The 22,697-nt window shown below is 45.0% G+C and overlaps 2 protein-coding genes across 2 annotated transcripts; one reads left to right on the top strand and one right to left on the bottom strand.

Moving 5' to 3' along the window:
• Positions 1-492: 492 nt before the first annotated feature.
• LOC142004697 (olfactory receptor 14A16-like) lies at positions 493-1,428 on the bottom strand. The gene has a single exon (XM_074982353.1). The coding sequence runs from the start codon at positions 1,426-1,428 to the stop codon at positions 493-495; it is 936 nt and encodes a 311-aa protein (XP_074838454.1).
• Positions 1,429-9,836: 8,408 nt separating this feature from the next.
• On the top strand, positions 9,837-20,252 carry LOC142004878 (olfactory receptor 6N1-like). The gene is made up of 2 exons (XM_074982560.1): positions 9,837-9,847; positions 19,304-20,252. The coding sequence occupies exon 2, from the start codon at positions 19,413-19,415 to the stop codon at positions 20,250-20,252; it is 840 nt and encodes a 279-aa protein (XP_074838661.1). The 5' UTR covers positions 9,837-9,847; positions 19,304-19,412.
• The last annotated feature ends 2,445 nt before the right edge of the window (positions 20,253-22,697 follow it).

Below are 22,697 nucleotides of genomic sequence, written 5' to 3'. Positions count from 1 at the left end.
ACAAAACTGGGAAGAAAGGAACAAGACAAACACAGGCCAAACCTGTCATACATAAACACGTTTTTTGCCACCAAAATAAATGTGGTCCACTAGAAACTGATCTACAACTACCAATATTGTGTGTAAGAAGCCCAGATAGGGTAATGACAGTATTTCAGAACTCTGTGAGATATTAGAGAGAGAGAGAGAGGGAGAGAGAGAGAGACGGAGTGTGTGGGGATAGATAGATAGATAGATAGACAGATAGATACGGTGTATGGGGATAGATAGATAGATATGCATGCAACTTACAGATACATATTTTGATTCTGCTTCTGTTGCATGGGTGTAATCCTTCAAGAACTCGTCGACACCTGGGCAATCGGTCTGATTTTTATGCATGAATAAGCAAATTGTCTGCAATGATCTTAATGAGATGATTTTATCATTAACTGATTATGACAACAAAAAAATTCAGAATGAACTTCCAGTCCAGGAGCAATGAAGGAGATTTCAATTCTCAGTGAATAGCTTCCACACAATTAGTTTCTTAAATGCAGCTTTGATCTCCCTGTTCCTCAGGGTGTAGATGATGGGATTCATCACTGGAGGTACCACGGCGTAGAGAATACCCACCACAATATCCAGACTCGATGGTGAGCTGGATGTGGGCTTGAGGTAGGCAAAGGCCTCAGTGAAAGTGAACAAGGAGATGACAATGAGGTGAGGAAGGCAGGTAGAGATGGCTTTGTGCCGGATGCTCTCAGAAGGGATTCTCAGCACAGCTTTGAAGATTTGAACATACGACACAATTATAAAAACAAAGCAGTTTAAAACTAAAAACACACTAAAGGCAATAATCCCAACTTCACTGAGGTAGTCCTCTGAGCAGGCCAGCTTGAGCAGCTGGGGGATTTCGCAGAAGAACTGGTTGAGGACGTTGGACTGGCAAAAGGGTAACCTGAAAGTGTTCCCAGTATGCAAGGCAGAGGAGACAACACCCGCAATCCACGCACTGGCGGCCATTTGGACACATGCTCCCCTGTTCATTACTCTCTCGTAGTGCAGCGGTTGGCAGATGGCCACATTTCGGTCGTATGCCATGATGGTGAGCAAGGCGAGATCGGCTACCACAAAGACTATAAAGAGAAAGACTTGGGTGATGCAGGAAGGATAAGAAATGGACCTGGAGTTCAGGAGGGAGTTGGCCATGGATTTGGGGACAGTGACAGAGATGGAGCCAAGATCTAGCATGGAGAGATTTGCAAGGAAGAAGTACATGGGGGTGTGAAGACGGTGGTCTAGGGCTACAGCTGTGACAATGAGAAGGTTCCCCAACAGGGCTGCCAGGTAAATCACCAGGAACACCACAAAGTGAAAAATCTGCAGTTCCCGAACCTCAGAGAAACCCAAGAGAAGGAACTCGGTTATGGTCGTTCGGTTGGACATTTTCCTTCCTCAGTTTCCAGCGTGATGGCTATGGAGGTAAGAACAAAGAGAGAGGATCCCAGTGACAGATAGAAATCCATCCTGATTCGCCGGAGTCATATCTCACAACATTGGTGTCTAGGAGGCACAACCCTGTCCCTGCTCTTTCTCTTTTTCCTCCTTGGGGTGAATATCTTTTGATTTTTAGCTGTTCATCTGAAACTCTCTGGTTCTCAACAACCACAAACAGAAAAAAAGAAGTCTGGAATCATAGAATCATAGAATGCTCGGACTGGAAGGGACCTTGAGAGGTCATCGAGTCCAGCCCCCTGCCCTCATGGCAGGACCAAGTATAGTCTAGGTTTCACAATCTGTTTTCTGCTAGGGAACCCCCCACCCCCAACAACCTCCTCTGAACATCTCTAAAAGTTTGATTAAATTATACAACCCCCCCCCGAAAAAAGTTGTATTATGAAATTTGTCCAGTATATGAGTACCTACAGTCGATATAACACACTTACCACACCTGGCTTTGCAGAGTGTTTGCCATAATCTGGTGCATGTGACAAATAATTCTCCCAACACTGTGTTATTTTTCAGGTGTTTTCCTGCCCCTCCACCAGATATCCTGAGTGACTGAGTCTCTCCGCAGTTCCACACAGACAAGGACTCACTCCATGGCTGGGTGTTCACTGGTTCTTCCTTGGGCAGGCTGGGCTGAGTGGTGAAGGACTAAATAGAAGAGGGACAGAAAAGCCTCTCCCAGAACTGAAAATCAGGTTGTTCAGGCTGCAAACAAGACCAAATCCCAGGATATGTCTAGCATGCCTGGGACTAAACAGCTGAGTCTGGTATCCAGTGCTGGGAGCCCAGCTCTGATCTCGGCACAGAAGCAAACTGCCCTAGGGACCTAACTCAGCTTAATCCCCTAGGGGTATGTCTCCACAGTAAAGTTATTCTGCAATCCTTTATTCTGGAGTTCCTGACCACACTGGGTTCCTACATTTACCCTATAGCAATCTGTCGACATAAGTTACTTCTGGAAGAGACCTTTTGGCAAACCTTCTGCCTACAGAGTGCATCCACACACAAAAGCTGATTGAAAAAGTGATCCACTCCATTGGCAGAGACTGGCCAGACTGGACAGCCTCTGTCTCTACAAAAGGCCAACTGGAAGCTCAGCAAACAGGGCTGCCCCCTCATCCGAAAGCCCCGTTTGTCAACAGAGGACACCTGGAGATTCTATATGGCTTTTTTGTACACGGAAACTGTTGACAAAGGTGTCTTCCTGATCACAGAAGGTTATTGGTGGAAGTGACAAGTTTTGCCGACAGAGAGTTGACAAAATGCCTTTCGTGGGTAGATGCTCCATGAACTCTCTAGTGTAGACATAGCTCATCAGACCAAAGCTCCATCTAGGTCAACGTCCTGTCTTCCGACATGGGCCAATGCTTGTTGTCCCAGAGTGAGTGAGCAGAACAGGAAATCACCAAAGCGCTCCCTCTCCTGATGTGCATTTCAGCCTCTGACACCATTACTAGCCACCCCGGTCAATAGTCATTGATGGAACTAACCTCCATGAATTTATCAAGCTCCTTTTTGAACCCTGGTAAAGTCCTGGTCTTCATGACCTCTTCTGGCAAGGAGTTCCACAGTCCTACTTTGCGCCGAATGAAGAAAAACTTCCTTTGGTTAATTTTAAATGTGTTCTCTATTAATGTCATTTGGTGATCCCTAGTTCTTATGTTATGGGAATAAATAAATAAGTTTTCCCTATTCACTCTTCCCCACTAATCATGACTTTTAGACCTTTATCATATGCCCTCTTAGTCTTCTTTTTTCTAAGCCAACAGGTCTCAGTCTTTTAAATATTTTAAATAATTTTAATATTTAATAACTGCATCTGGGGGCTCTAATCCGAAATACTATGTCTGTACAGCAGAATTATTTTGTAATAAGCTAGTCTGGAAGGCCGTTTCTACGCGTTACTTTTGAAGCTCACTGATTGTTCATTGACTATGCTCATTTCCTTACTGTCTGCTCCTATTCTTTCCTCAGCCTATCAACTCTCTATATAACCACTCATAACTTGATGCCTGTCAGTGCATTCTGAAATTCAACCAAGTTTAGAATCACTCCGCCAGCTGGTTGTAACAAACCTTTGTTACTTCACATACAGGGTCCAGACCTTATTCCAACATTTGCAATAAAATATTCAGCCATTTTTACACATGACACTTTCTTCGAAAGTAGCAGGCTAATAAACAACCTGAAATATGCTAATAAGATGTGCATGCAAATTCCCTGTGCCTCATTAACATAAGGTCAAGTGATTTGCAGTCCAGGCAACATTCTTCCGGACTCCAAAATGCCGTTTAGAAGAACGGCACCTGGCGGGGGACCTTCCAGGAGGAAGTCCTTCTTCCAGAGGCTCCTTCTTCCCAAGAAATTTTCAAGAAGAAGGGGCCTCCAGAACAAGGACTTCCTTCTGGAAGACTCCCCAAGTGCCACACTTCTAAACGGCATTTTGGAGTCCAGAAAAACATCTTCCGGACTCCAAATCATGTTACTTTGTGCTAATGAAGCTCAGGGAATTTGTATGAGTACCTCATTATCATATTTCAGGCCATTTATTAGCATGCCACTTTCTTTGAAACGTGTGTAGAAACGGCCAAATATTTTATTTCAAATATTGGAATAAAGTCTGGACACTGTATGTAAGTAACAAAGGTTTGTTGCAACCAGCTGGTGGAGTGATTCTGAACTGGGTTGAGTTTCAGAATGCACTGACAGGCATCAAGTTAAGAGTGGTTATATAGAGAGTTGATAGGCAGAGGAAAGAACAGGAGCAGACTGTAAGGGAATGAGCATAATCAATGAATAGTGAGCAATCCAGATGGAGTAACGAACAATCTGGAAGTTACAGAGAGTTTCCATGCAGTTTACTGAATATTTTATCTATAAACAACAAGTCCTTTGAAGAATGCAGTCCTCAGCACTGATGTGTAAAGCGATGATGTCTTGTCTGGCATGCTGATGTAATCTTCACATGGACATGACCATTTGTGTTATCGCTACAGAATCAAAGCATGTTGGCAATGCAGGACCAAAGCAGGAGGTAGTGAAAGAATTGTGCCAATCACCCGTCAACTATAGTCCAATTCTCCTCCCCACAGGGTCCCTTCCTGGAATGTGGCTGCCTAGGGAGTTATTTAAAGCATCTGGGATGCCCTCCCCAGATGGCTGGGGTGGGGGGCTTACCAGACTCCATTTTGAAACAGTGGTTCTTAGCAAATATTATGGCCTAAATCAGAGCTTTATCCTATAGAAAATAACCCCTATTTCCTGTCTACACAGCCCCTATTCCAAAATACCTATTTCAGAATATCAGACAGGTAGCTGTGTTAGTCTATATCTTCGAGAACAACAAGAAGTCCTGTGGCACCTTGTATACTAACATAATTTGGAGCATAAGCTTTCATGGGCAAAGACCTGTTTCATCAGATGCAGAATATTATTGAGAATAGGCGCTATTCTTTATACAATGTAGATTTACCCCAATTTGGTAAATTATTTTGTAACAGTGGTTCCATTGTCTAGGTGCTCAGAAAGTTATTTCAAAACAACTTTGCTGTGTAGACCTACTCCTAGAAGGGAGGAGAACCAGTCTCAGATCTCACATGCTTGCAGTATCCCTGGAAGGAACTCTGGCAACAAACAAAACAGAACTCCGACCCAAAGGGTTTTGGAAGGAGGTTGCCGAACAAGCTTTCTATTGGTAGCAAAGGCAAGAGAAGAGCAATAACTCAGAACCTAGTGGCACCAGAGCACCTGGCTGGCCTGGAACAACCTGTTCCTTCATGAATGCCCCATAGTCAGCTCTGGAGACCACAGATTTTTTATTTTACTTTTGTTGTCTCCTGCATCACATTAGCAGTTCTTGTGATGCAGCCACCAGAAGAACCCACCACTCCATCTGCCCTGGGTGTTTGGTGTTGATCATAAAGAAGCAGCCAGAGGCAAAGCCTCAAAGCTCCTTGCATCCTCCTAAACTGGTGTAAATTGTTGCAATCCTGCTGAGTTCTGAGCAGTTAAGACTGTTTGTCCTAAGTGGAGATCTGGCCCTTTGATTTTGGCAGGGATGGGGATCTGATCTGATAGAGCTCCAGATGGGGATCTGGCCTCATTCAGCAATTTTAAATCCATTTTCTCCGCCTGTGAACTTGAGCTGGAGATGAAGCAGTAGAAGACGTTGGGGTGTTGAGTGACCTTGCATAGGCAGAGGAGATGATGTCTATGTAGGGGGGGAAAGGAAGGTGATGAGATCACAATGGAGAAGGGAGGTGTCCACAAGACATCTCTGTTGATGAAGTCAGTGAGCTGAGAAAAGTTTGACATAGTAAGGATTTGTGGTTGTGGACGGAGCAGTCATACTTATTTGTCTATCTGATCACACACTCTGCTTTGGTTTCCTTTATCCTTACTGTGCACAGCCATGCACAAAAATATGAATCAAATAATTTAAGAAGACTATCAACATGAGGTGCCGGCAAATTCTGAAATTGTTCTTCACACAGGAAGGTGCATGGGGCACCAGGTCAGTGCATGGAATGGCACTTTCTCACTTACTCTGAGGCTACAATAAAATTACCCTGAAAAGTCATTTACACCAGCGGTTACGTTATTACTGAGTTTAACTCCAAATCTCTGGGCCAAGACTTTGTTGGTATTAAATGGATTGTCTCGGTGGAATTCCTCTCCACCGGCATAGGCCAAGAGGAGATGAGAATCTCACCCTTCCATGTCTTGTTGCAATTTGTCCAGCCTCCCTTCAGCCACTTTTGCATCCAGCGATGTGTTGACTATGATCGAAATCCAGATTCTTTTTCAATGACTGAACCCCACTGACTTCAACAGGGCCCACATTTGGCCACATTGTGTAAAATGAGTTTGTTCGTAAGAAACAACAGAAAATCTCTCTTTTCAAACAAGCATATCCAGTTTCCAACTTGTATACATTGGACACAACATTTATTTGTTCCTTTCTTTAGGTTTAAAATAATTAAAAGACGTCAGTCCCAGGTCTAGGTTACCTAACACATGAAGCCTAATACTATGAAATCCCAGCAGCATTAAAATGATTGGTGCCTCTGGAGTTCATCCATCCAGATAGCCCCCAAAACTCTTCATCCTTACAGGAAACAAACCTTCAGCTGTCTCAAAAGAAAAAAAAAACACAAAAACGAACCCAAAAACTATAGACCTCCAGAATATGACAAAACTCTTACACCTCCATTTAATCAAACATCTTTTCCCCTCTCCCCTCAAAAGGAAGAAAAATAAATTGATTTTATAATAAAATAAATCAAAATAAAATAGTACTGACAAAGAAGTTGCCACAACCTGGCCCAACACCCAGCTATAGAGTCCACAATCTGTCTGGAATAGACTCAGTGAATTGGGCCTCAGGTGCTTTGAAGCAGAAGTGGAAAAAATACCCTAAGATTTACTTGAGTAGAAGTGCAGCTAAATTGCTTCTGAATACTTGTGTGCAATCAAGATGTGATGTGTGTGTGTACTTTTACTCAAGTAACAGCAACGAAGGGTCCTGTGGCACCTTATAGACCAACAGAAAAGTTTTGAGCATGAGCTTTCGTGAGCACATACTCACTTCATCAGATGCTGGTCATGGAATTCTGCAGGGAAAGGTATAAATCAGCAGAGCAAGGCTGGGGATAACAAGGTTAGCTCAGTCAGCAAGGGTGAGGCTTACTACCAGCAGTTGATCTGGAGGTGTGAACACCAAGGGAGGGGAAGATGCTTTTGTATTTAGCCAGCCATTCACCGTCTTTGTTTAATCCTGAGCTGAGGGTGTCGAATTTTCAAGTGAATTGTAGCTCAGCAATTTCTCTTTGGAGTCTGGTCCTGAAATTTCTTTGCTGTAGGATAGCTACTTTTAAGTCTTCTACGGTGTGTGGCCCAGGAGACTGAAGTCCTCTCCTACGGGCTTTTGTATATTGCCATTTTTGATATCTGATTTGTGTGCGTTTATTCTTTTACGTAGAGACTGTCCTGTTTGCCCGATGTATATAGCAGAGGGGCATTGCTGGCACATGATGGCATAAATTATATTGGTAGATGGGCAGCTGAATGAACCCATGATGGTGTGGCTGATCTGATTAGGTCCTGTAATGATGTTGCCTCATCCTTCCTGACTGAGCTAAACTTGTTATCCCCAGCCATGATCTGGCTTATTTATACCCGGCCCTGCAGATTTCCATGGCCAGCATCTGATGAAGTGAGTCTGTGCTGACGAAAGCTCATGCTCAGAACTTTTCTGTTAGGCTATAAGGTGCCACAGGACCCTTCGTTGCTGTTACAGATCCAGACTAACAAGGCTACCCCTCTGATACTTTACTCAAGTAGTTTTCCAAAGGGACACAATTGACTAGTACTTAAGTACACCCCCCCCCACACACACACCTGTACTTGTACTCAAGTAACTTTTCGGGTACTTTTTTGGCCTCTGCTTTCAAGCCACTGGATCTGTGTAGTGTCTGCTGACTATTTCCAGCTCTGGGACCCTAGGACACACTACCAAATTCAGAACTGTTGTTGGAGACCTTTTCTTTCACCATAAGGCGGCCACCACCTGTCCTAGATCACAGCCCTCATGTTTGAGTTCTTCTGACTCATCTTACCCAAGAACTATGTTCCATGTGACTTCTACCAACATGGTGTGCATTCTATACTTTTCTTTAAACTCTTCAAGGAAAACATGGACCACAGTTTTAGTGAAGGAATTTCTTAACCACAGAGCTCTCGAGCTCTTTGAGAGTTGTGGAAGCCCTGAGATCATCAGCCTCCTGCCCAAAGCAGGACCCCATGAGCCATGGTTACTATCAAAATGTAGTACCCAGAGGCACAGAAACCTCATCTGTGGTGAGTGAAGTCTCTGCTCTACAGCTCTACAGCTTCAGCTGAGCAACAGCTGGCCCTTAGCTTACATGGGTGAGCTCAGGACTTTAGCTCCTATACTCATGGGTTCTATCCCTGGGCCTGGCAACTCATAGCCAGTGGCATCCCAAACAGGTCAGGTAACCTCTTCTGGGGTCCTTTCTATACACCTGCCCTATGACAGTCGCCATGTGAAATACAACCTTCATCTCAAATGACAAGCTCTCACAAGGAAAACACAAAAGAGGAAGACCTCACACAAGGCAGAGAAGAACTGCTGAGACTGAAGGACAACAACTGGTGCCCTCATGGGGTGTACTAGAAGCTTTGTCCTGAGATAGAATGAAGTGGAGGAGACTTATCAAGGACCTGTGCTCTACTCAGACTGAAAGGAAATAAGTCATGTGAAATAACATGTGCATAGCGGAGATTATCAAAGGTATTTCAAAATAACAGTGTGAGGTAGAAGTAGTGTTGTAGATGTTGTATGTTTTCCCAGGTCCCGAAGGCGAGGTGCCGCAAAGGATGACACAAGAAGACAAAGAATTGACAGCAGGGGACCAACAGTTCTGGAAGACTGAAGGCCCCAAGTTTATTTTTCCATAGCTTTTATAATCAAGTGAGAGCACATTATTATGAGAAAAGCAATCAGATATATTTCATCTAGCTCAGCACATCTATTTCTAGTAAAGGCACATTGTTCCTCCCAGGCCTTGAACATGAACTCTCGGAGAACATCTGGTCCAAGCAACACAGCTCCCCCGTGGCCTGCCTCCAGAAGAGCAGATGTCTTGTTTGCAAAACATGTTGGCTACGTCTACACGTGCACCCAACTTCGAAATAGCTTATTTCGATGTTGCGACATCGAAATAGGCTATTTCGATGAATAACGTCTACACGTCCTCCAAGGCTGGCAACGTCGATGTTCAACTTCGACGTTGCTCAGCCCAACATCGAAATAGGCACAACGAGGGAACGTCTACATGGCAAAGTAGCACACATCGAAATAAGGGAGCCAGGCACAGCTGCAGACAGGGTCACGGGGCGGACTCAACAGCAAGCCGCTCCCTTAAAGGGCCCCTCCCAGACACACTTTCATTAAACAGTGCAAGATACACAGAGCCAACAACTAGTTGCAGACCCTGTATATGCAGCACGGACCCCCAGCTGCAGCAGCAGCAGCCAGAAGCCCTGGGCTAAGGGCTGCTGCCCACGGTGACCATAGAGCCCCGCAAGGGCTGGAGAGAGAGTATCTCTCAACCCCCCAGCTGATGGCCGCCATGGAGGACCCCGCTATTTCGATGTTGCGAGACGCGGATCGTCTACACGTCCCTACTTCGATGTTGAACGTCGAAGTAGGGCGCTATTCCCATCCGCTCATGGGGTTAGCGACTTCGACGTCTCGCCGCCTAACGTCGATGTCAACTTCGAAATAGCGCCCAACACGTGTAGACGTGACGGGCGCTATTTCGAAGTTACTGCCGCTACTTCGAAGTAGCGTGCACGTGTAGACGCAGCCCTTGTGTTGCTTCAGATGCCAAGAGTCCAGCTGGGCCTGGGAGGTATGTAGGAGGGAAAGGTAAACTCCTTCAAAGTAGCCTATGAGTTTTATGGGAAGGGAGGTGAGGCAGACCTGTCTAGTTTCCTGGATTCACCATTTTCCATTTTCTAAAGGTGGCCACTACATTTGCCTTTTTCCAACTATCTAGGGGCCTCACTCAATCACCACAAGTTTTCAAAGATATTGGTCAGTGGATCTGCAACCCCTCCCACCGTTACCTCTTCATGCTTAGAATGATAGAATTCCAGGGCTGGAAGGGACCTCCGGAGATCAACAAATCCAGCCCTCTGCCTAAAGCAGGATCAACTCCAACTAAGTCGTCCCAGCCAGGATCTTGTCAAGCTGGGACTTAAAAACTTCAAGGGATGGAGAATCCACCACTTCTCCAGGCAACAAATTCCAGTGCTTCACCGCCATCCTGGTGGAGTATTTTGTCCTAATATCCAACCTACTCCTCTCCTTCTGTAACTTCAGACCATTGCTCCTTGTTCTGCCATCTGATACCACTGAGAGCAGTTTTTCTCCATCCTCTTTAGAGCTCCCCTTCAGGAAGTTGAAGGCTGCTATTAAATCCCCCCTGAGTCTTCTCTTCTGTAAACTAAACAAGCCCAAATCCCTCAGCCTCTCCTCATATGTCATGTGCTCCAGCCTCTTTCTCATTTTTGTTGCTCTCCTCTGAACCTGCTCCAGCTCGTCCACATCCTTTTTATACTGGGGGGCCCAGAACTGGACTCAGTATTCCAGATATGGCCTCACCAGTGCCAAATAGAGGGGAACAACCACTTCTCTAGATATGCTCGAAGTGGAGACCATAGGCATGGCTAATTCGCAGCTGCCTACACAACCATCCACCAGCAGCCATGCTCAGGCAGCCACAATAAGGGATGCTTTAAAAACCAGCTCTATGCATGATCTATCACACACACACCTTCCATATATTTCTCTGCCATAATGCCCATAAATCATACCATGCCATAATTATGAACATAATTATGAACATAAGTTGCAGTAAGATGAATGGGTCTGGAGCAGCAGGGTAACCTTGCCCTCCCTCCGTGTGTGTGGGGACTGCGACAACAGCGGGTGGGTTACCTCTCCTCGGGGGACTCTAGCCAGTGGGTATCAGCTGCTGCGCTGCTGGGTTGGGAGTGCCTCTGCAGCTGCAGCAGGGAATGCAGGACCTCTGTCTGCTCAGTAACGGCCATTATCAGCTTTGCCATGACCTCAGTCTGCTTTGCTGCAGCCTCAGTTTGCTTTGCCTCAGACTCGCTCATCTTTGACAGTTGCATTCTCTCGTTAAAGTGAACCGGACTCTGACATCACTCAGCTGTGCTGTGACGCCGCTGAGCAGGGTCCTTTGTCAGCTCCATGTGCTTTGCCTCAGTCTTTTCCACAGGCTGCAGGATCAGTTCTTGTTTGCATTTGTAACAGGGTTCGAGGTCCCCAAGCTCTGCCCCCCACCATCTGCTCTCACTCAGCAGGTAGAATGGGAAGTTTATTAGTCGACAGAGGCCCAGCTCAGCACAGAGGGGTCAGTACAGCTGGCAGAGACAGTCATTCCAACCCATCCTGGGGAGAGGAGCCTGAGGGGTGCCACATGTGGGGTGTAGCTTCCCCCCTCACCAGGCTGGCTCCTTCCAGCTCCCTCTCCCCCCAGCTTCTAACTACTGCCTCTGATTCAAATCCAGCTTGGCTCCTCCCTGCTCTGTGTTCAGGGCAGAGGTGTTACCTGCCAGCTTAGGTTACAACCCCAGGGGTCATCCTTAGCCACTGTGAGCTGCTCAGCCTGTCACACACACATCCAGCCTGACTCTCTCACATGCCCCCCACTCCATCACAGCATTTTCTGCGTCTTTGTTTTTTCTCTGGAATGCTGGGCACTGGGTCTGCAAAATGAAGGCCAAAATTAAGAACATAAGAACATAAGAATGGCCATACTGGGTAAGACCAAAGGTCTATCTAGCCCAGTACCCTGTCTGCCAACTGTAGCCAATGCCTGGTGCGCCAGAGGAGCTGAACCGAAGACAATGATCAAGCGATTTGTCTCCTGCCATCCATCTCCCGCCTTCGACAAAAGGTTAGGCACCATACCTTACCTCTTGCTAATAGCCATCTATGGACCTAACCTCCAAATATTTATAGAGCTCTTTTTTAAACTCTATTAGAGTCCTGGCCTTCACATCATCCTCCGGTAAGGAGTTCCACAGGTTGACTGTGCACTGTGTGAAGAAAAACTTTCTTTTATTAGTTTTGAACCTGCTACCCATTAATTTCATTTCGTGTCCTCTAGCTTTTATATTATGGAAACAAGTAAAGAACTTTTCTGTATTCACTATCTCCACACCATTAATGATTTTATATACCTCTATCATATCGCCCCTCAGGCTCCTCTTTTCTAGACTGAGAAGTCCCAGTCTGTCTAGCCTGTCATGACGGAAAGGATTCCACTGCTGTAGTAATCTGTCTCTCAGAGAAGAACTAGCTAGGTCAACAAAGAATCTTTCCATCCAACGGTGTCTGCAGTGGGCCTGAGGTCAACTTAATTAAAGTGCACACTATGAAACTTTTCACAGATCTCAGGGATGTACTTCAGGCAATCTAAGGTACAGACCAACCCATGGTCTGGTTAGGAAGATCTTTCAGTATATGTTTCTGAGATAACTCAATTTTCATCCTGGCTTTGAAAAAAAAAAACAGGGATAAAAGACAGCAGCTTTGTGTACATACGGTTGGTGTTCATTTCACAATACATCACTTGTCATCACTTATCCAGCACATTGCTTTGTGGACATGGTAAGCTATAAGAAATTGTCCTCTTTTGCAGGGAAAGGGAGATCAGCAAAGCAAGGGAAGCCACCAGGTGTCTTGGCTGAGTATGGTGTGGAATGGACGGCTGCGTGTGGGGGTTTGGTGTACACTAAAAGTAATGTAAAGGGAAAAAATAATCTAAAGAAAGGTGGGATGTAAAGGTACATGGGAGGGGAAAAGCCAGCAGAAAAATCCCCCATGGGGTGCAGGGGATGCCAGAAAACAAATTGTGCTTGGAAAGGGGCATGGGAGGGGAAACACCCAGCAAAGCCTGGCAGCCGTGGGTGGCTGGGGAGTGCTTGAAAACACCAAGCGATTCTGGAAAAGAAATGCTGGGGGAAAGGGACTTGGGATGGGAAAAGCCCAGCAGCCACAAGGTGCAGGGGAGCCCTGAAAAATGAACAGAAATGCTGGTTGAAAAGGGACATAGGGGAAGGAAGCCCCACAGAGCCTGCAAACCGTGTTGTGGGGTGGGGAAATGTAAAGGGGCAGGAAGCATTAAAAAATGAAAATTTCCATTCTTCTGCAGGTTGCCAAAGAAGACATCACCCTCCTAAAACCAACAAATATGAGCAAAGAACAGCTACTCCTGCGGTGTGACCAAAAGCCTGGAAAATTTGCGAAAATGCCTGTGGCACCATGACACCAGATTGCTATCTGGTTGCCTGGTGTGGCAAGGTGTGCTACTGTGGAGGTTGCAACAAATCAGGCCTGCCCAAGAACCTAGTGAAAAAAATACAAGAGTGCCTGGTCAAGGCCTCTGAGGAGATCTCCTAAGAGGAGAGACGCTCCATCCCAAGAAATGTTAACGTGCTGTTCTGAGGGGCACAGAACTACAGCTAGCAAACCTGGACCTATACACAACCTTATAGTTATACCTACCCCAAACCTGCTTCTAGAATGCAGACTAAATACTCACCCAAACCGCTTGCTCCAGAGTGATTGGGGTGTGGCATGGAAGTGACCCATGTGGAGGGGACGGGTTCCAGGTCAATGGTGAAGAGCACCGGGCTATCTGGAACAACTTCTTCTTCTGTCCCCTGCTTATTTCTCCTTTTCTCCTCTTTGCACCTTGTTCCTCCAGGCCACCCTGCACCTTTGGGCTCACCCTGGAATCATAGAATCATAGAATCATAGAAGAGTAGGACTGGAAGGGACCTCGAGAGGCCATCGAGTCCAGCCCCCTGCCCTCATGGCAGGACCAAGCACTTTCTAGACCATCCCTGAAAGCCATCTATCTAACCTCTTCTTAAATAGCTCCAGTGATGGAGATTCTACCACCTCTCTTGGCAATTCGTTCCAGTGTTTGATCATCCTGACAGCTAGGAATACGTACCAGGGACTCCACAAGTGTCATATTTCAGACCGGGCTCCATGGTGGGGTCGCTCCCCATAAGCATGTGCAGCTATTGATAATAGCAGCTGGTTTGTGGAACTGCCCCGACCTCTGGTTGGCTTCCCAGCCTTTTTGATGGGCCTGCTGGAGTTCTTTCACCTTCACCAGGCACTGTATAGCATCCTGGGAGCATCCTCGGGTGGTCATCTCATGCACTATGTGATCATCGATTGACATGTTTCTCTTGGCCACCGATTGGTCTCCCCAAACTGCAAAGAGATCAAGAATCTCCTGGTGGGTCCAAGCTGGGGCTCTCTTCTGAGCCTCAGAAGTGCAAGTCAGATCACTACCCTGAGAGCTCATGATTGCAGTACAGGGCTACTAAAAATTGCTACCTATGTAGTGAGATGGCTACTCTTGCGATGTGACACAATGGGTAAAGAGATATTTTTCATAATGGATGCCCTTTATATTTCCAGGGTTGGGCTGCTGAATTCCAGTTCAAATGCAAATTCACATTCAAATTCAATCAAAACTTCATGGACTTTGACCTTCTTCCTGCACACCGGAGAGCAATGCACAACGAAGCGGCTGTATTTGGAGAGTCACTGCGTAGCTTTGTAGATACATACGGGACATTTCTGGAGGTTAATAAATTCGAATTAAGGCCATGGCGCTTCCACACTAGCCTTGATTTGAGATTTTAAATTCAAATTTGACACTGTACCCGGCCCGTAATAGTGATATTTTGTAATTGGTATTATGGCTCAATAAATCAAGTTAACATTATTATGTGTGAAGACAGTCACGTTTCAATACTGAGCTAATGCCTTGAAATTAAATTTTACCTCATAGTGTAGATGCAGCCTAAATTACTCTTGCCGGCAAAAACCTTCCATCACAGGCACATCAGAGCAGGGTTGGGGGATGGTCCCCCTTGGGGGGGTGTGAAATTAATTCCTCATTAATATTAATATTAAATTAATGTTAAAATATTTAGATATGTTAGAGTTAGAATCAGGGCCGACTGGTATTCATGAAAACCTGCCCCACTGGGACATTGGGCTAGTCTGCTGTGATGAAGAATTCAGACCATTCCAACAAGTTGTGGACTGAGCATAAAGTGTGCTTGTGTGTCTAAGGCTACGTCTACACGTGCAGCCAACATCGAAATAGTCTATTTCGATGAATAACGTCTACACGTCCTCCAGGGCCGGCAACGTCGATGTTCAACTTCGACGTTGCTCAGCCCAACATCGAAATAGGCGCAGCGAGGGAACGTCTACACGTCAAAGTAGCACACATCGAAATAGGGATGCCAGGCACAGCTGCAGACAGGGTCACAGGGCGGACTCAACAGCAAGCCGCTCCCTTAAAGGGCCCCTCCCAGACACAGTTGCACTAAACAACACAAGATCCACAGAGCTGACAACTGGTTGCAGACCCTGTGCCTGCAGCATAGATCCCCAGCTGCCGCAGAAGCAGCCAGAAGCCCTGGGCTAAGGGCTGCTGCCCACGGTGACCATAGAGCCCCGCAGGGGCTGGAGAGAGAGCATCTCTCAACCCCCCAGCTGATGGCCGCCATGGAGGACCCAGCAATTTCGACGTTGCGAGACGCAGATCGTCTACACGGTCCCTACTTCGACGTTGAACGTCGAAGTAGGGCGCTATTCCTATCTCCTCATGAGGTTAGCGACTTCGACGTCTCGCCGCCTAACGTCGAAGTTAACTTCGAAATAGCGCCCGACGCGTGTAGACGCGACAGGCGCTATTTCGAAGTTGGTGCCGCTACTTCGAAGTAGAGTGCACTTGTAGACGCAGCTTAAGAGTAAGAAGGGAACTAGATCTTAGAAGGATTCTCTCTTTTTTTTTTTTACCTTCCTTTTGAGATCAGAAACCTATTCCCCATCAATGCAAAAAAGCAGTCAAGTATTACGTGTGAAGAATTACCTACGGTCTGAAGAAGTGGGTCTGTCCCACGAAAGCTCACCTATTAAATTATTCTGTTTGTCTTTGAAGTGCTACTTCAAAGCTTTTTGTTTTGATAGTATACAGACTAGCACGGCTTTCTCTTTGTTACTACTCCCCATCGTGTTTTCATTGCCTCGAGAATAAGCCATCCCCTTGTCATTAATTTGAAAATCCCCACAGCAAAGGAGCTAAGGGAAACTCACCTTCATATAGGTTCATCGGTAAGTCACAAAAACACTCATATTCTGGTGCTGTGTCTACACAACAACACCCACCCTTCATGACAGCAGGACCAGGTCTATCATGCAGAGATACTTGAAACGTTGCAAACAGGTGGGGATTTCAGATGTGCCATAGAAGTGGCGTTTGCAAGACTGAGCAAAGTTATCATATCAGAATGTTGCAACACTCTGCTTGTCATTCTGAAAGGTAAAGTTGCATTTTAATTGTTCCACGGGTTCAGCATCTATGCATGATGGTCGAAGAAGTGGGTCTGTCCTACGAAAGCTCACCTATTAAATTATTCTGTTCATCTTTAAAGTGCTACTTGAAGGCTTTTTTGTGCTTTCAGGGGTTTCCAAAGCTGACAAAGAAATTTAGACATCCACTTCCCCTTGAATTTCAATGGGCCCCAGATTTCATTAGGTGACTAATGAGGCAGGGAGGCATCTTGCAGGATCTTTAAGAAAACATTGAGGTGAATTGGGCCCCGAGCTTTCAATAAAACCACTGTTCTTGCATTGAACTCATTCATTACAATCAGTGGGCGTTTGTGCTAGGCCTTGCTTAGGCATTTTTGTGATCCCCGCTGGGCCCCTCAGGGTACTTCAGACACATAAATATCTTAGGATATCAGGTCCATTGGCATCTAACTCCCCAAAGTTTCTAGGCACTCTATCTATCCATCTATCTATCCGTCCATCTATCCCCATACACTCGATCTATCTATCTATCCTCATACACCATATCTATCTATCCCCATACACCATATCTATCTATCTATCTATCTATCTATCCTCATACACCGTATCTATCTATCTATCTACCTATCTATCTATCCCCATACACTCTATCTATCTATCTATCTATCTATCTATCATACACCGTATCTATCTATTTATCTATCTATCATCTATCTATCTATGTGTTTTATTATATTTATCATAGCAGAATAAGCCATGTGTCAAATTAATATTTAACTTGGGAGAATACAATCACTACTTGTCGGGGAAACAGTTGACTTCTCGTCTGAAGCAGAGACAGGAGCAAGGACTGCTAAAGGACATACGTGGGTGATAGTTGCAGGCAGCCAGTTAAATATGGAAACTCTTAGTGTAAAATGAAATGAAGGTCTCAAGTCCGCCTCCCCTCGGACTGTGTCATATAATCCAGCTGTAGTAGTTATGGAATTTCATATGTGTTTTGTTGCTGTAGCTGTGTCGGTCCCAAAGGACTAGTGAGACAAGTTGAGTAACATGGTATCTTTTATCGGGTCAGCTTCTGATGGCAAGCGAAGCAGAAGTCAGCCCAATAAAAGCTGTGACTTCACCCAACTTTTCTCATGAAAATTCCTGACAGAATCTGTTTCCTTGACTTAAACTGAAGAAAATTCACGTGCATTAAAATGTTTGTGGCATCCCTTATAATTTATGGACTCTGTCAAGCATTCTTCCCTGTTACCATGGAACCAGTTGTCTATGTCATGACTCACAAGAGTCACCCCACTGGAAGACTGTACTCACCCCCTTACTGTCAATCAGTCTCTTGTTTCTTCAGCTGAAGTATCTTGCTCTGGTCTCTGTGTTGAGTGCATCCAACTTCATGATTAATGGCATCAGATGGGTGATCTCTCCATCAGGGAGAACTGCGCGTCGGCCAGTGACAGTGGGGGACTAATGGGATCCTACGATGCCTGAACCAAAGAATGACAAAGACAGCAGGGAGGTTATTGTACCTCTGACTTTGGCTATGGTGTAGCTGCTCCCAGAACGTTGTGGACAGTTTTGATTCCCACAAGTCCATGGGAAGACTGATCAACTGGAGAGGGTTCAAACAAAAGCCTCACGAATGAATGGATCATCCAAAACCATGCCTTATAGCAACAGATTCAAGGAGCTCAGTCTATGTAATCTTACCAAAGTGAAGGTGAAGGGGCAACTTGATTACCGCTGATAAGTATCTACAAGGGGAACAAATGTTCAATAATAATGTCTTCAATCTAACAGAGGTCTAACACCATCTGGAAGTTGACACTAAAACTTCTGATTGGAAATAAGGTGTATATTTTTATCAGTGTGTGGCATTAGCTCCGGACTAATTTACCAAGGGTAGCTTCTCCATCATTGACAGTATTTAGTGAGATGTTTTTCAAAAGGATCAACTCTAGGAATTACTTAGGAGAGTTCTCTTCACCGTGTTATATAGGAAGTCAGACTGGGTGATCCCCATGTTCCTTTTGGTTGTGGAATTTATTTTAAAATGGTCAAAGCCTTTAAGGTTCCCATAGAATCATAGAATCCCAGGGCTGGAAAAGAGCTCAGGAGGTCATCAAGTCCAGACCTCCGCCTAAGGCAGGACCAACCCCAACTAAATAATCCAGGCAGGACCTTGTCAAGCCGGGACATGAAAACCTCTAGGGTTGGAGATTCCACCACCTCTCTAGGTGGACCATCAGGTTCCCTTTAACTTCTTCCATCCAGGGGCAGAATGTTGTTTATTATTTGCACCAAGTCATGTGCAGATGTCCACCACCAGTAGAAACACATGTTGCCAGCTGTGGGTGCTCTGCTGGTCAGCTGGGCAACACCTGAATCTCCCCTTGGTGGCCACCCAAGAGCTCCGCATACAGGGAATACTGGTGCCCATATGATGAGTGGCAGGAGTTTGGACAAGAGATAACGTAGAAAAAAACTCTCCAGGCCACAGCTGGATTGGAAGATAAAGAGAATGCTTGTGTCACCTCTCATAATAGGAAGTGGGTTGTTGGGATATAAATGATTTGTATGCTAGGAAAACCAGTCGTTCAGGCAGAGAAGGGGTAAATAAAAGGCTAGCTACATACAGAAATAATGTTAATTATAGAATTCAAATGCCAGGCAGATCACTTTCCTGATCAGGATTGAAGACCTAACTGTTGGGCAACTAAATGGTAGTCAATAGCTTTGGAATTAAGTGGGAGATGTTATAGACACTTTTCATGTATCTTCTTCACTTGAAATTGTCACATTTTCTCTCCCTTAGATGCAATCCATGGAAAACACCAGATGGGAAAATCAAACCACTGTCACCAAATTCATCCTGCTGGGGTTTGGAAATCTCCCAGAACTTCAGGTCCTGTTCTTCCTGTTGTTTTTATTTAGTTACCTTGTGACAATGGCTGGGAACATCCTCATCTTTGCTCTGGTTGTGGGTGATCAACAACTTCACACCCCCATGTACTTCTTCCTTGGGAATTTGTCCTGTTTGGAGATCTGCTACTCCTCCACCATCCTGCCTAGGATGCTGGCCAGCTTCCTGACAGGGGACAGAACTATTTCATTTAGGGGCTGCCTTTTACAAATGTATTTCTTTGGTTCTCTGGGAGCAACAGAATGTTATCTGCTGGCGGTAATGTCATATGATCGGTATTTGGCAATCTGTAAACCCCTGCACTACTCAACCCTTATGAACAGCAGGTTGTGTCTCTTCCTAGCAGCCGGCTCTTGGATAAGTGCATTTCTTGCTATTAGCATAATAATAGTCTTGGTGTCCCAACTAACTTTCTGTGGCCCCAATGAAATTGACCATTTCTTCTGTGATCTCACCCCTGTGTTAAAACTTTCCAGCACTGACACCCATCTCATGGAAATTACGACTTTCATATTTGCCTCGATTTTCACCCTCCCTCCATTTTTGTTAACCATTCTGTCATACATGGCTATTATAGGCACCATCCTGAGAATCTCATCCACCACTGGAAAGCAAAAGGCCTTTTCGACATGCTCCTCTCACCTCGTGGTGGTTACATCCTTCTATGGGACCCTGGGTATTGTGTACGTCTTACCCAAAAACGATGCCCTGAGGGACCTGAACAAAGTATTCTCAGTCTTCTACACAGTCTTGACTCCCCTGCTTAATCCCCTTATCTACAGCCTGAGAAATCGAGAAGTAAAAGAGGGCCTGAGAAAGTGGTTAAGCAAATTTATATTCTGTGTGAGAAAGCAAAAACTGTGAGCTGATCTATTTAGAAAATGAGAAAATGTATGGTCCATTGTAACCTGTGTGAGTTAGGCACCTAGATACACTTGAATCATAGAATCATAAAATCCTAGGGCTGGAAGAGACCTCAGGAGGTCACCGAGTCCAGCCCCCTGCCCAAAGCAGGACCAACACTACCTAAATCATCCCATCCAGGCTGTTTTCAAGCTGGAACTTAAAAACTTCTATGGATGGAGATGCCACCACCTCTCCAGGTAACACATTCCAGTGCTTCACTGCCCTCCTGGTAAAATAGCTTCTGCTAATATCCGACCTGCACCTCCTCTACTACAACTTGAAACCACTGCTCCTTGTTCTGCCATCTGTCACCACTAAGAACAGCCTCTCTACATCCTCTTCAAACACACATTCAGGAAGTTGAAGGCTGCTATTAAATTACCCCTCACCCTTCTCTTCTGCAAGCTAAATAAGTCCAGATCCCTCAACTTCTCCTTGTAGGTCATGTGTTCCAGCCCCCGAATCATTTTAATTTTTAAACTGTCTTATTTCACAAGAAATAAAAGATTATCTAACAGATTTAAAGCATTTTTTTAAATTCCATTTTTAAATGAAACCTATTTAAAAACAGATTTTAAAGACTTTTCATTGGCAAAATGGGAAAAGTACCACTGATACGTGATTTTTCCGGGGAAAATTTTATGGCTTTCTTGTGGATGCTGGGGATTCTCCAAGTTTGTCTACAACAGACTGTGTACTTCTGTTTGGTTCTAATTGGGTGCGTCTACTCTTGCATTCCTCTTTCGAAAGAGGCATGAAAATGGGGTAAATAAAATGCAAATGAGGGATACATTTGCATATTCAATACTTCATTTGCATATTCTAATTTCAAAAGTGCTTCTTTCAAAAGAAGAAAGCCAGCGTAGATGCTGCTCTTTCAAATGTAAACCCCATCTTCAAAAGAATCCTTCTTCCCATTAACTAAAGGGACAAAGGATTCTTTCGAAGATGGGTTTACTTTCGAAACAGCAGCGTCTATACTGGCTTTCTTCTTTTGAAAGAAGCTCTTTTGAAATTAGAATATGGAAGTGAGGTGCCAAATGTGCAAAATTATACCTCATTTGCATTTTTGTTTTCCCTTATTTGCACTCCTCTTTCGAAAGAGGAATGAAGTGTAGACCTACCCAGAGAGAGACCTGAACAAAAACCTTTTTATCCCTTCTGTAAAGTTCTGATTCCTGTGGGCCAGGTGTCTGCAACCTATGACTCTGGAGTTGCACACAGATCTTTAGGGGCTTGTTTTCATCTCCTGATGCTATATTTGCAAAATGCAAAAAAAAAAACCCGATTATTTTCGATAAACAAGAAGCTTCCTGCAGTAAACACATATTGCATTACAAATCTTAGGGTATGCCGTTCTTAAAATAGGGCTTAAAAAGTGTGCTTTGACATTATTTATTAAGGATCAGATTCATGCGCACTGCAGCTCTTGAATTATTGGGTTTCTTACTGGTGTGCATCTGGAAAATCCATTCAGTATGTGATAAACTACAGCCCACCTAACTGCCTACAAGCTGACTCAAACTAGGGATCTGTTGATCTTAGTGTATGAGCCTTTAGGGGTTGAGCTAAGAAGCAGCTGCTGTCCAGCTAATGCTGAAGGAGATGCTCAGTCTTTCTCTGTGTACATGGTCTTGGCGTCACAACATAGGACAGTGACCCGCACTGCTAGGTGTGTGGGTTACATATGAACCTCTTCACACCTGGAACTATCAGTATGAATCAATCAAAACACATCATGAATTCATTTTTGAAAGTGGATTTATAAAGTTAATTTCCACTGTGAAATATTAATATGGGAAATTGAATATCATCAAGTTCAACCTGGACCTTCCCAACCGCAACTGGAGAACATCCTTCTGTGTTCTGCCACCTGTGACCACTGTGAACAGCCTCTCTCCAGCCTCTTTGCAACCTCCCTTCAGTAAGCTGAAGGCTGTTTTCAAGTCCCCCCTCAGTCTTCTCTTCTGCAGACTAAACAGTCCCAATTCCCTCAACCTTTCTTTGTAGGTCATATGCTCCAGCCCCCTAATTGTTTTGGTTGCCCTCCGATGGACCCTCTCCAGTGTATCCACATCCTTCCTATAATTGGGGGCCCAGAACTGGACACAGTACTCCAGATGTGGCCTCACCAAAGCCAAATAAAAAATAATAATCACTCCTCTGGATCTACTGGCAATGCTCCTCTTGATGCAACCTAATATGCCATTAGCCTTCTTGGCTACAATGGCACACTATTGACTCATGTCCAGCTTCTCATCCACTTCAACTCCCAGGTCTTTTTTTTCAGAACTACTACAGAGTCAGTCAGACCCCAGCCTGTAACAATGCTTGGGATTCTTCCAGCCCAAGTGCAGGACTCTGCACTTGTCCTTATTGAACATCATCAGATTTCTTGCAGCC

Source organism: Carettochelys insculpta, chromosome 32 (assembly GCF_033958435.1).
Source record: "Carettochelys insculpta isolate YL-2023 chromosome 32, ASM3395843v1, whole genome shotgun sequence".
NCBI lineage: Eukaryota > Metazoa > Chordata > Testudines > Carettochelyidae > Carettochelys > Carettochelys insculpta.
This window is presented reverse-complemented; position numbering and strand designations above follow the sequence as displayed.